Source organism: Papio anubis, chromosome 10 (genome assembly GCF_008728515.1).
Source record: "Papio anubis isolate 15944 chromosome 10, Panubis1.0, whole genome shotgun sequence".
Classification (NCBI taxonomy): Eukaryota; Metazoa; Chordata; class Mammalia; order Primates; family Cercopithecidae; genus Papio; species Papio anubis.
The window spans coordinates 116,884,881-116,899,711 of record NC_044985.1 but is presented as its reverse complement, the minus strand read 5'-3'; the positions used below and the strand labels follow the sequence as shown (position 1 = coordinate 116,899,711).

The 14,831-nt window shown below is 46.4% G+C and overlaps 1 protein-coding gene across 2 annotated transcripts in view; it reads right to left on the bottom strand.

The window, feature by feature from the left end:
- The window catches only part of INPP5D (inositol polyphosphate-5-phosphatase D), a 149,156-nt gene that overhangs the window by 124,097 nt on the left and 10,228 nt on the right, over nucleotides 1–14,831 (bottom strand). The window contains exon 2 of one of the 2 annotated variants that reach the window (XM_021924147.2): nucleotides 5,286–5,349. The exons of the other annotated variant lie outside the window; for it this stretch is intronic. Coding sequence (XP_021779839.1) covers nucleotides 5,286–5,349 — 64 coding nt within the window. The remainder of the gene's footprint in view (nucleotides 1–5,285; nucleotides 5,350–14,831) is intronic. 2 annotated transcript variants of the gene reach the window in all.

Below are 14,831 nucleotides of genomic sequence, written 5' to 3'. Positions count from 1 at the left end.
TGGCTGCAGAGCCCACACACGCAGCCCTGGTAGGCTTCTGTGCCCTGAGCCTTTTCTGCGCCCCTTGTTGTGCAACTTCAGGAAGTGTGTTAGAGCCACATCCTTTGCCCGGCGGCTCAGACGGAATCTTTACTTCACTCGGTGACCACTCAGAACAATAACAGCTGCCACTCGCTTCCTGAGCTTAATAACAATGGCTCAACCGTTCACCTCCCGGATGCTTGTGACGGAACAGCTTTGAGAAAGTTGTTTTGTTTTCCCTCTCCAAAAGCCATGCCGCCCAGAGATACGTGACAGCCACCGTCAGGGACCAGGGACTTGAGTCACGAGTGTCTCTTCTTTAGAACTCACCAGAATGGCTCAGGTCACTGGAGTTTTTCTTCCAGATCCAGAAAGAATAATGAAAGGGTCTACGAGATAGATATTTTCTAACTCTTCATCTAAACTTGCATTAAAACCTGGGCTCTACAGAAAAAGACAAAATTTAGCTGGGCATAGTGGTGCACACCTGTCATCCCAGCTACTCAGGAGGCTGAGGGGGGAGAATTGCTTGAGCCCGGGAGCAGAGGTTGCAGTGGGCCAAGATCATGCCACTGCATTCAAGCCTGGGCTACAGAGCGAGACCCTGTCTCAAAAACAAAACAAAACAAACAGAAACACCTGAGGGTGCTCCCATCTTGACTCAAACAATCAATATCCTAGATACAATCTCAACCTCAAGAAAAGACAGGAAGTTCACAGAGAACATTGATGTGATAGGGGATTATGGGTAGTTTTAATTTTCTGCTTTATTCCTCCTGGTGGGAAGGATGTCAGAAAGGACACAAGGGCCAAAAGGTTGTAGGATGGAGCCGAAGGGCCCCTTTTGCTTCGACTGTGGCCCTGGGTTTGAGACAACCATTTATGCGACACGTCTGAGGCTACTCCAGGCCTCCCTGGCCACCCTGGAGCTGGCCCATGAGGGCGGCTTGCAGGGCCTCAGACTCTTCCTCACTCTCCCAGAGAGGGGCCATTTCAAAGGCAGCAGCAGTCTCCCAGCTCAGTCTGCAGCGAGCAGCTCAAGATGGGCACCGCTTCTCTTACAGGAGAGTCACTTCCCTTTCCAAGTCAAGAAAGGAGTTTGGGCTTTACAAGAAACCTGCTCTCTTGGTGTGGGAGAGTCAGGCCTGTGGGGCTGAGCCATCCTGCCTTCCTCTGGCTTCATGCAGGGCTCAGAGCACTGCCCCGACCCTCCCCCAACCAGGACAAGCAGTGCAAGCTAAGTCCAGAAGGTTCTCAGAGTTTGAGTGGCACAGCAGCTGTTGAACAACTGCTTAACGGTTCCAGAGCCTACTTAGGTCCCTGAAGACACGAAGCCCACAGCCCAAAGAGCAGAGCTGAGGGAGATGGAGTTCCAAAATTTACCCCTCCTTCCCCACCACTCCCAGCACTGCCTAGAATCCTCTAAAGCACCTCCAGTTCCCCACTGTCTCCACCGTCCTCCTCGGCAGCTTCCTTGTGCTGGGAGGTATGTGTGTGATCTCTACTTTCCAGCAGTTTCTTGGTGGTCCTTGTCCAAGGCCACATGGCTGGCCAAATTGGACTTGAACCCAGATCCCAGCCGGGAGTGGAGTCTGCTTTCATTCTAGGGGCACCTTGCTGATTTACCACAAGGGACAGATGCCACCTGGGATCAAATATTATCTACAACCGTGGGAAGGACAAGAGGCCAAGCTCTCTGAGAGGCCACATTGCCTTGTCTCCCTGCCCTCTGGGCAGAGTCCTGGGCTCATCCTTCCCCAGGAGACTCCAGCCAGGCCTGGAAACACCTTCTAGGCTGGAAGGAAGAAAGCTTAGCTGGGGAGGCCGGGAGGCCTGGCTGTGAGTTCCAACTTCCGCAGTTCTCAGCAACACTCATATTTAGAACGAGGGGGTTGGATGAAGTTACAGTTTGCATCCTGCCCTCCCATCTCAGATTTTTTTTTTAAGTCTGTGAAAGATGGAGTAAGGGAAAAGAGTCCCCCAGGTGAGGTGGCTCCTCTCCCTGATTGATACGGGGCTGTCATAGGCTATGACATGTGAGCCAACTCCATGAAGCTGGTCTGCAAAGAACAAAGATGAGATCTTTGGTGTTGACAAGAGAACCAGGAAAAGAGCTAAAGTTACTAAACTAAGAAACAATGAAAGCCTTTCGGAGCTTCACTTGGCAAAGTTTCAGTCCAGATTCTTATTTTGGGGAGCCTCGTGTTCTGGTGGCACTGAACAGGCTCAGGTGTCAGGAATGAGTTATTTAGAAACTGTGGCTAAGCTTAGAAAAGACTGTGAGGTTTTGCCTCAACATGAAAAGAGGAACTTGAGTTAAAATAGGCAGAGATCAATAACTGCTAAAGCTTCCCCGAAGGGCTCTGAGTCTGCTTAATTGGGCATGAGTGTGCACTTGGTCCTCAGTAGACATCTGCTGTCATTTACTCTTGGAGGTAGATTCTCATAGGTGAGTCCACCTAGGAGGATCCTATGAGAATTCTCCTTTAATTCACCTTGAAGGGAAACCTCTTCAGACCACCTAAGCCCACAGTTCCCTGTACCACGTCGGCTACTGAGGAGGTCACGGGCCTAGTGCCAGGGTCAGGAGCAGATATGTCCAGCAGGGCTGCCCTTCTTCTATGAAAGCTGCCCACCCACTGCCCTGGCTGAGCAGAGACCTTAAGGAGCCACACTGCCCCATGACTGTCCGCATCTCCGAGAGGTAGAGGGGGGCATCTGCTTGAAGACAGCCAATTCATACACAGACTGGCAGCCCCTGAGTGGCCCACGCAGAGAAAGCCATGGAGGCTGAGCCATCAGACTCCTTCTTAGGACAGGGGTCTGAGAAGGAAGGCTGCTGGCGAGGAAGAGCGGCCCCACAGAGAAGAGCTGAGCCACGGGAGAAGCCGCGTGCAGACCCTATGCTCTTCTGGTCCCAAGGCTCTAGGGCGGCCTTCTGCTTCCTGACTCTGCACATCTTCACAAAGGCGGCCCACCCCTTAACCCTTACACAGTCAGCCAAGGTGAGTTTCTGTTCCCTGCACCGCCCCCACCCCCCCGTAGTCCGATGAGGCCCCGGATTTCATCAGCAGTTCCCAGGGTCACAAGACGTCACAGTAGCAAGAGCGTGATGGTGACAGAGAGGGGCAAACCGGAAACGCAGTCTACACATTTACAGGCCGCGGGTGCCAACTCTACTAGAAGCCACAGTCATGTCTTTTCCAGTCATACTTAAAGTTTTCTTCACTTTGAAGGAAGAGAAGAAACCACAAAGGGGAAAAAGATCAAAAGCATCGACCAACTTTTAAATTAAGAGAGTTTGCCGACTCCTCTCAGCAAACCACCTGTCACAGATGCCAACTCTGCCAGAATAGCTCATGCCCTCCTAGACTTGGAAAAAATGGTAGAGGTCATTGAAGCCAACTGCCTGCCCCAGACAGGGCTCCCCTCCGCCAGTCACATCCCACACATGGTGGAGAGTCCATGTCAGAGACAGACATTCTCATGGCAAATAGCTGCCAAGCGCTGGAAAGGGCGTTCTTGTACTAGGTGTGCCAACATCTGCTCCTGGCGACTACTAAGAACTGGGCCAAACCTGCGGGCGCCCTAGGCCAGTGGAAAGCCTTCCAGCAGATGTGCCTTGGAGGCTGCAGCGGATGCAGGGGCAGGAGGATAAGGCAGCTGGCAGCAAGGCCAGCCTGACTACACGGGGAGTGGTTCTGCTTGAGCACAGACTCACATCTCCCAAGGAGGCCTTGCAGGAAACAGCCCCTGGACCAGACCGCATCACACACGCCCCTTGGGTTTCTCGCAGCCACATTGCTCCTCGAACCAATTCCTTCCATCCTCATAAACCGTCTTCCTGAGGGGCGTTCTCCTCACCACGCTCTCCCTCTTGACAATTCCTGGGGGATGTTTGCCCCCAGGGACTTGCCTGTGGTTTGCTCCCACCTTGAGTCCAGCTCCCTGTCTACTACTGCATCCTAGTTCTGCACAAAATGAATCATTCCTTTCAAGCTTTGAAACCGGAGTGTATCCCGCCTCTCCCCTGCCACTTCCACTTTCTTCTCAACCAAACTTCTCCAATGCCGTCATTGCTCTTCCATGACATGATGTCCAAACCTCTGTCTACCCCGGCTACTCTGCTTGGGACGTGGATGCACTGCAGTGTCTCTTACTCTAGTCCCTGAGAACTGAGCATCTCTCTCTCTCTCTCTCTCTCACACACACACACACACACATACACACACACACACATATCCCCCTGCCCCCCACTGGGGATGTGGAAACTTTGTCTCCTTCCTTCTTGCCACCCCCATGTGCTCTTCATGCAGCCGGATAAGAATAGCTCTCCTGGCTTCCACACACTCAGTTGTCACATTTTGTGGCAAAACAAAGCCGTGCTTAGGGTGGCCTTCCCCGGCTTGGATGGGTGCAGCTGATTTTTCTTTTTAAATTTAACTGCAGCCAGGCGGGGTGGCTCACGCCTGTAATCCCAGAACTTTGGGAGGCCGAGGTGGGCAGATCATTTGAGGTCAGGAGTTTAAGACCAGCCTGGCCAACATGGAGAAACCCCATCTCTACCAAAAATACAAAAATCAGCTGGGCATGGTGGCAGGCGCCTGTAATCCCAGCTACTCGGGAGGCTGAGGCAGGGGAATCACTTGAACCCAGGAAGTGGAGGTTGCAGTGAGCTGAGATCACACCACTGCACTCCAGCCTGGGCGACAAGCGTGAAACTCCGTCTCAAAAATAATATTTAAAAAAAGTGAAGTGCAAGTTTTGCACATTTTGACTTTGCATGGTGAAATCAGATGCCGTGAGTATCAGCCTCGGACAGAACAGAGTTCTACAAATGGAAAGGCTCTGTTTTGTGCTAGTCTTGCAGCCCCTCAGAAAACATGGTCTGTTCTCCTATAAGTTCACCTCCCTTCTCTCCCTCCTGAGCCACTTCCTCTCTCTCCTTTGAGAGATGAAGACAACAGTTGGCCAAGCCACAGCCCTTCCTTTCCCTTCATCTCTGGGCAGTCTGCTTCACCTTCGTTTCCTCTTCATACCCATGGACCACAAATAGCCCGTGGCATGCAACTCCGTCCTGTCACAGAGCAGGGTCACTTAGAGGGCCACAGTTTACCAGCTAAGCCACCCCACAAACTCCAGGCTCAGCCAGGCCTTCATGTCCGGCTACCTGTGCACGCGCTTTCTTCCTCATCGTTTCCACCCCTTCTCTGCCAGTATCGACTGAAGTCAGGTTCAGATTTCTAGGTTTGTAAAGGACTCACCTGAACAGTGAATTTATCATCTTCATTGGGTAGAATTCTGTAAGTGTAAACGCAATTCTGATACCTGAAATAGATCAAAGACTTTATTAGAACCCATGCAGGAAAACCCGGTTTCCTCTTAACTGAAAAGACAAGACTTCCTGACACAGCTTGAGGAATCTGGACACAAGTCTCTGAATTTTGGAGCTGACCATTCTCTAAGATGGAGATGAGCCCTGACGTCCAGCAATCCTGGGCTGAGGCACTCTTGTTCCCCCACTGCTTCTGCACTCAGAGCACCAGGAAAAGGTGGGGTGGGGGTCATTTAGGTGGGGACCTGGCAGCTACAGGGTCTGATCCAAAGGAGTCTGCCACATGGAGGGGATTTCTTAACCTCTCAGCTGCCAAGAAGATAAAGTAAGAGGGGGTGTTTGTGAGTCAGGCACGGTGGCTCACGCCGGTAATCCCAGCACTTTGGGAGGCCAAGGAGGGAGGATCACAAGGTCAAGAGATTGAGACTATCCTGACCAACATGGGGTGCAACCCCATCTCTACCAAAAATACAAAAATTAGCTGGGCATGGTGCCGTGTGCCTGTAGTCCCAGCTACTCGGGAGGCTGAGGCAAGAGAATCGCTTGAACCCAGGAGGCGGAGGTTGTAGTGAGCTGAGAACATGCTACTGCACTCCAGCCTGGCAACAGAGCGAGACTCTGTCTCAAAAAAAAAAAAGGAGGGGGTGTTTGAAGAAGAAACACGATTCCAGTGGGCCCAAGCATAGCGGCCTATGGTGAATGGGAGCCAGGCACAGCCGCAGAGGGGCCACCTGGCCGGGGCAGGGATCACTCGTTCCCGCTGAGCTCCCCGCCGCTCCCAAATGGCTTCATCCCCTTGGACACTGTGCCCCGTGGATTATCCTCCAGGGACTGGCCACCAGCCCTACCGAGACCTGGATTTGCCCCAGCAGCTGGAGAGCAAGTCTTGGGATTGTTTCTAACAAGAAAGTCCTAGGAATCCCAGATTCTCTTCTCTTTCTAGAAGCTCTACCTTCCTTTGGCACAGTCATCCCTAACGTGAGGAGGAGACAGTAGTTTTTACTTTCCTAAAACCTCTGAGAGGAAAAGGGAGCTGTCAAGTGCCAGCACCTTGGGAGAGGGGCACACTGGGGTGGTCCTCAGCCTGCTGAAACCCTGGCAGCAGCTAACACCCATGGAATCCATCGGCTGCTGAGGCCAGCAGGCTGTCAGGAGATCGGGGGAAAGCTATTTGGATTTTAGGCCCTTACTTAAAGCTGCTGGTCTGTTCCCACCCACCATAATCTTGCCCTGTTTTGCTACTTCAGATTCTCATGAGCCTGGAAGGCTTGCCTGGCCCATAGAGCCCTGTAGACAGGACCAGCCTCTGTAATTAAGCCAGTGCTTCAGTGTAGAAGCTACACACACTCACCCCGTCCCAGGTACAGGCACTCCACTGAGCATCTACATATGTTACTGATATGTTATTGTTTAACTAGGTTTTTTTTTTTTTTTGAGACGGAGTCACTCAGGCTGGAAGGCTGTGGCATGATCAAGGCTCACTGAAACCTCTGCCTCCCAGGTTCAAGCAATTCTCCTGCCTCAGCCTCCCAAGTAGCTGGGATTACAAGCTCCTGCCATCATACTTGGCTAATTTTTGTATTTTTAGTAGAGATGGGGTTCTTTCTCTTTTTTCTTTTCTTTTTTTTTTTTTGAGATGGAATTTTGCTCTTGTTGCCCAGGCTGGAGTGCAGTGGTGCGCAATCTTGGCTCACCTCAAGCTCTGCCTCCTGGGTTCAAGTGATTCTCCTGCCTCAGCCTCCCAAGTAGATGGGATTACAGGCATGTGCCACCACACCTGGCTAATTTTGTATTTTTAGTAGAGATGGGGTTTCTCCATGTTGGTCAGGTTGGTTTTGACTCCTGACCTCAGGTGATCCACCCACCTCAGCCTCCCAAAGTGCTGGGATTACAGGCATGAGCCACTGCACCTGATCCTGTTTAACTAGATTTTTAAAAATATATACTAACTTTAAAAAATGAAAACCATACAGAAAGATATAAAATGAAAAATAAACATCTCCTTCCCCACTCCCATGAGCCCTTCTTCTTAGATTTCCTATTCCTGTTTGTAACTAAGTTCAGAAATTTTAAACATATCCACAAGATTATATATGCATACCTTTTTAGATGCCAATAATATCATACTATATATACCGTTTTCTGAAATTTGTTTTTTTCACCGAAAAAGATCATAGAGATCTTCTCAAGCCAACTGAGAGATGGTTTATTACCATTTGCATCATGTTTCACCATGTGCTGTACATGTGTTGACGTTTATTAGTGATTGTAGATAAATCACTAGAAGGTGACAGCCGGCTAAATGACCTGGAGATTTGCTGTTTTGATAGAGATTACCAACTGTCTTCCAATGAAGTTGTGGCCTTTTTTTTCTCCTACTAACCGGATATGAATGTGTCTATTTCCTCACACCCTGCCAACTGGCTGTTATCAGACTTTTTAATCTTTGCAAATCTGAGAAGTGAGAATGGTAACTTGCTTTAATTTGCCTTTCTTTATGAGGAAGGTCCTTCAGCATGTTCTCATGTTTAGTTATCTGTATTTCTTTTTCTGTGAATTCCCTTTTGTGTCTTTGGCTTGCTTATTTTGGTATCATTTTTTGCTTAGTTATGAATAAGACTCTGATATATGCCACAGTATATTTTGGAGTTATTTTTAACAGGTTTTTTTTTTAAGCTGTGTAAATGTTTTACAATTTTATGTGGCTAATTTTACAATATTTTATTTTATGGCTTTTGCATCATGGGTACTTAAAAATAATTTTGAGTAATTTCACTTCCACATGTCTCTTCACTTCACATAGAAAAGGTGATTTTTCTCTCTTTCTCCCATGGTTTTAGTCCCCATCCTTCTGCTCCCTGTCCTATCTCCAGAGCCTGAATTGATACAATCGTCTTGCATCAGAGACAGCAAGGATGAATCTCTAGTCCAGTGACACTACATTTCCCAGGGACACCTCTGGGACACAGAGAACCACTGGCCTCAATCCCCTTTGCAGAGCCTGCCAAACAAATGTGGACACAGCTCAACTCTGCTGTGCTCTTATTTTTCAATAAGAACAATAAGAGCTCTCTTCTCTTGGCACTTCCACCTGTAGGTATGCAAATGAGGTGAGGGGTGAGAACAGCCTCTTATTTGGCTGAGGGAGCTGACTTGTGGAAGAGCTCCAGCCGACCCAAACATCAGCCTGTAGACAGAGAGGAAGAATATCAGCCTGTAGACAGAAAGGAAGAACATCAGCCTGTAGACAGAGAGAACGAACATCAGCCTATAGACAGAGAGGAAGAACATCAGCCTATAGACAGAAAGGAAGAACATCAACCTGTAGACAGAAAGAGAGAAAATCAGCCTGTAGACAGAGAGAGAGAACATCAGCCTGTAGACAGAGAGGAAGAACATCAGCCTGTAGACAGAAAGGAAGAACATCAGCCTGTAGACAGAGAGAAAGAACATCAGCCTGTAGACAGAGAGGAAGAACATAGTCACGAAGAGAGAGTCAGAGGCAGTCGCACAGAACAGGAAAGCCTTTCTGGTTCAATCAAGTGCGGCAGAAAAACCTTTATGGCTTTTTCAAAGATGTTCTAGAAACATTGAAACAAAGAAACAGCTCCATGTTACCAAAACAGAATTCAAAAGCTAGTATAATAGGAAGAAGATACTTCCCCGCTAGACAATAACATCTCAGCAGATGTTAATGACCCTACACAGCCAATGCACAGGGCTGGACATTCTGACTCCCGTGGCTGAATCAATTTCAACCTTAAAGGGAAAACATACAGCACCACCCAACACACACCCCACCAACCCTGCCACACACAGTCATCGGGCGAGCAGTAGTACCAAACTGTATTGCATGGGTGTAGGGGCTCTGCCAGGTGGTGGAAGAGGGTGCTCACTTGGCCTACCCCCACTCACCAGCAGTTTGTACTTCACTCTGGTCCTATATACATACACACACACATACGTACATGTGCACACACAACATATGCATACATGTGTATACATGAAACATGCATGCATGTATACGTGTATATACACATGCACATACACACAATATCTTACATGCAAAATGTTTAAAGCAAAGATTCCATCACTAAATAGTGTTTGGCAATTGCTGCCCTGGAACATGACCTGGAAAACATGCTCACTGCTCTTTGGGGGCAGTGGGTCCCGCCCAGCCCTTGCCCAGCTCTTTGTGGTGATTTGGTAACACCTTGTTATGCTAACACTGGCTCTGAGTTGAGACTCCTCCCAGTGACTGGGTGGCCTTTCAGAGTAATCGGATCAGGATTATTCCCATTGGAGATCCGGGTTAGGATAGCACTGGGCCCAACATTACTTCCTTCTGCTAACAAATGAGATTGTTCCATTCCCAAATGAAGGGGGGCTACCAGCAAGTTTCCCATGTGACTCCCACAGGTGCTGGGTGATGACAAGTGCCCACCCTGTGCTGAGCGTGGAGGCAAAGAAGGAAGGTGCCTCTCAGCAGAAGGGCATTCCTAGACCAGGTCAACCCTGATGTGGTACGAGAAGTTCTACTCTAATACGGGAGGACAAGCCTGTGGAAGTAGGAAGAAACATCATCGTGTTTGATCCTTTCAGATAAATCTTAGCATCTCTGTATGGCCATTCCTAGCCAAACGAACACTGACAGCCAGACCCAGGAGCATCTTCACCATGGAGGGACCCACAGAGAGACAGAGAATCAAACTATAAAATTCAAGAACCTCTTTGTGTTCCTATCTCACTTTGCTCTGCTCCTGTAATTGCTTTTAAATCCTTTTGTGACTCTTGTTACATATCATTTCTAATTTCTAATGCTTTTGTCTGTGTTTTTGCATTTTCTTAAGACGTGTTTTTTGCAGATTTCTGGACAAGATGGGGTGGGAGAACAGGGGCTGGAAAACCCTGCATTAAAAAAACACACAAACACACACACACACAAAAAACCATTTGCACCAATGTAGAAGGACAAGAAAATGTGTGGCAACCTTGGGAAACAAGGTGTTCACCATTCGCAACTCCAAACCTTGAAGAATTGCAGCCAGAGAGAAAGCAAAAGTTGATGAATTAAAAGAGGCCATTTCTTGCTAATCTGGGCCCCTCCAGGAGGGAGAAAGCATTAGCAGGTGACTCAGCTGGCCAGGAGGTGAGAGATGGAGGTGAGGGTGGCCAAGGATTATTGGGAGCCGGCTGAGCACCCCCACAACAGCTTGGGGGTCCAGCGGGCTATTCCTTGTCCGACAGCTACTCAAAGCCAAGACCCAGGTATGAGGCACCCCCTCTTTGCCCCCGGAGGGAGCCCATCCTCTGTGTGTCTCACCACACCCTCATCTCTGGCCCCACCACCGGCTGGATCTTGAATTAGCATCTCCCACCCCCATCCGTGGCAGTCATTTTAACCCACTCTGAACAAATCTGATCCAATTGTTCTTGGCAGTTCTTTGTCAGAAAACAAAAATCACCTGACCTATGAATACATGTCACCACTCAGAAAAGGGTATTTTCCTAAGGACTCCAAGGAGTTACTTCCATCTTAAATATAATCACTGATAAAAATACATTCTGGACAAGTCTGATTCGTGAACTCAGGAAGACTAGAGAGACCACTGCGTATCAGAAATTGGAGGCATCGATCGTGAAAATCAAGCAAACGGAGATAAAGAAAACTGACTGTTAGGGAACAGCCGGGACATTTAGAGTCAGAATTTAACACACGACAGAGGCAGGAAATAGCAGCTATGGATTGGAGAAAGTGAACGAGGAAAAAGACACACTCAAGAAAGTGGTACTAGAGGAAAAGACAGAGATTTTAAAAAGAGAGGGAAGAAGAGAAATACAGAAACGGATCTGAGTCCTGCAGATGCAACAGGGCTTCCTGAAAAGACAGAGGTTTTTTTTTTTTTCCCTTTTTTTTTTTTTTTTTTTTGAGATCAAGTTTCACTCTTGTTGCCCAGGTTGCAGTGCAATGGCGCGATCTCGGCTCACTGCAACCTCTGCCTCCCGGGTTCAAGCTATTCTCCTGCCTCAGCCTCTTGAGTAGCTGGGATTAAAGTACCCACCACCATGCTTGGCTAATTTTTGTACTTTTAGTAGAGACGCAGTTTCACCATGTTGGCCAGGCTGGTCTTGAACTCCTGACCTCAGGTGATCCGCTTCAGCTTCCCAAAGTGCTGGGATTACAGGCGTGAGCCACTGTGTCTGGTCCAGAGATCATTTTTTAGAATATGAAAACAAAAAGCAGAAGAGATACACCAACCTAAGAGCCTGTCACTTGAAAAGTAGGAGATTAAATGGACAACCCTGTGACAAACAGAATAGAGGAAAGAAACAAATGCAAGTGAGCTGGGCAGCCTCCCCCTGCCTCCCCTCCCCCAGTGAGACCCACTCCCTACCCTTTTCCACCTGCCCTGTGCAGCCAGCAAATCTCCGGGGGCTGCTTCACCCAGGTTTGGCTGAAGGGAGGCACTGGCAGGGTGAGTGGGGTTGGGGGGATGGGTGGATTTGTTCCACTGACTCCACCCTGCCTGCTGCAGGGGACAGAGCTCCACTTCTGGAGTCTCCTAGCTGCAGCCCTGCCAGGTTCTGGTGACACAGCTCTGGCCCCTGCCTCTTCAGCTCAGGGGTGGGAATGGATCCTGAGGGTGCCAGCCACTGGCTGCCTTGCCATTCCTGTCTTTATCACCCCTGTTGAACATGCCATCTATTTCTTGCCAGGACCCTGGGCACCACCAACAGTTAGAAATGAGAAAATGAAGATGGCCACAGTAAAAGAGAAACCTTACATTACATGTAACTTAACAGAAGTGACATGGGAGGAAATAGAAAACAAGACCAATTCAATACTAAAGAATAAATTGAAGTAAATATTAAAGAATTATAAATGGTCTTGAGAAGAAGTGGTTTTACCAACATTTTTTTAAGTATTTCAAAAATCAGATAATAATTATGCTACATAAATGCCTGCAGAATATTTTGTAAAATATACATGACTCTTAAAACCATAACATAACCAAAATCAGATAAATCAACCTCAAGTATGAATACATATATAAAAATCCTAAATAAGTTTCAGAGTACCATAAAAAAGTATTGTATCAAGAATAGTTAGTTGTAATCATGCAAAATTGTTTAATATATACCAAAATATAAATATATAAAATTAAGCTATTTTACCAGTAAATGAAATAAGGGATATAATATAATCATCACAATAGATATTAAAAAGGCATTTGATAAAAATTAAATACTCAGTCCTTCAGAACTCTTTGTAAAACTAGAAGAAGATTACTTCTTCTTGGACATGATGAGCAGCAACAATTACCTTTTATCAAGTGGTAACTAGGTGACAGAGGTTATCCCATGCCCTTCCCAGGTGGTTCACGGTAATTCTCACAGTATATCTCCTTGAGGTGGATGTTTTCTTTTTCTAATATTCCCCACTGTAGTGTTTTAGAAATACTGGCCCATGCAATAAGTTATGAAATATGAATAAGTGTCATAAGTATTTGGAAAGTACACCACAAAACGATGGTAATTTATAGATGAAATGAGAGTCAAACAAGAAAATCCTAGAGAAGCAAGCAAAAAAACAATTTGAAATGATAAGGAGTGAGTAAAGTGACAGAATAAAAGATGAATTTATAAAATCCATAACTTCCCTGTATGTTATCAGTTATAATGAAATGTAGGGGAAAATGTATTCACAACAGTAATAAGAGTATAAAATAATCAGAAGAAATTATAACAATAAATATGCAGGATCTATATGAAGAAAATTACAAAATTTAAAATGATAAGGACAACCATATTTGTTAAGACTGAATATTACTAAAATGTCAATTTACACAAGCTGTATTATGGATTTTGTGCAATTCCAATCAAAGTCCCAATAGTAGTTTTCTCCAAATTGGCAATATTATTAGCTGGTTCACCTGGAAGAATAGATATGAAAATCACCTATAATAAAGTATTTTATAAAATTAGTTGGTATACTTGTTATGATATTGGTGAAAGAAAAGCAGATATACACGGAACAGAGTATAAACACAAAGAAAGATATATGACTTAAAATATGATAAAAGAGGAACCCCAAAAGGCAAAGGAATGTTATTCAGTAAGAGGTTTTGGGAAAGATGATTAGTTGAGAAAAATACACATAAATCTTTTTTTTTTTTTTTCCCCTATTTTTGAGGCAGAGTCTCACTCTGTGGCCCAGGCTGGAGTGCAGTGGCACAATCTTGGCTCACTGCAACCTCTGCCTCCTGGATTCAAGTAATTCTCCCACCTCAGCCTCCCAGGTAGCTGGAACTACAGGTGCACACCACCATGCCCAGCTATTGTTTTTTTTTTTTAATTTTTAGTAGAGACAGGATTTCGCTGTCTTGGCCAGGATGGTCTTGATTTCCTGACCTCTGGTGATTCAGTGGCCTCGGCCTCCCAAAGTGCTGCAATTACAGGTGTGAGCCACTGTGCCCAGCCTAAATCTGTATCTTACATCATTTATTAAATTAATTCCAGAGAGATTAAATGGTTCAGTGCAAAACATACAAACAAACAAAAACAAAAGTGAAAAACCCATAGGACTGCTTCATTTGTTTTTACCAAGTGCTGTGCTAAAAATGTGATACATATTTTCCATCCAATCCGCCCCACAACATTGCCACATAGGTATTCTTAGCCCTGGTTTTCAAATGAGGAACCAAGGCCCAGTGGAATTAAATAAACTGCTGGATCCTGGCCAGGCATGGTGGCTCATGCCTGTAATTCCAGCACTTTGGGAGGCTGAGGCAGGCAGATCACAAGGTCAGGAGTTTGAGACCAGCCTGGCCAATATGGTGAAACCCCATCTCTACTAAAAAATACAAAAATTAGCTAGGCATGGTGGTGGGCGCCTGTAATCCCAGCTACTTGGGAGACTGAGGCAGAAGAATTGCTTGAACCTGGGAGGCAGAGGTTTGCAGTGAGCCAAGATCACACCATTGCACTCCAGCCTGGGCAACAGACTGAGACTTCATCTCGAAAACAAAACAAAACAAAAAACAAAACCAAAAAAAACTGCTGAATCCTTAGCCCAAGTCTCTTAGCTCCAAAGGCTCTGTCCTAACCCACCTGCCTTGCACAAGTGAATTTCTGTGTGCAGAGGGATTCTCTGCATTGAAAAGCAAAGGAAGAAAAAAGGAAAAGACTGATAGACTTCACTATATAAAAATTTACAATCCCTGAATGTCAAAAAATCATAAAACTTAAAGGAAAATCACAATAAAAATATTTGCAACAAGTGTGATACAAACTTGTGCAAGTAGATAACAGAAAAATGATAGCTTCAATAGAAAAATGGCAAAGAGAATTGAACAGACCATTCACGAAAGAGGGATTGTGAACGTCAATCACTGTATCAAATAAGTTCAACATGACCACAATCAAATGCAAATCAAAACGAACATTCACCACCTTCACCTTGCAACGTAATATG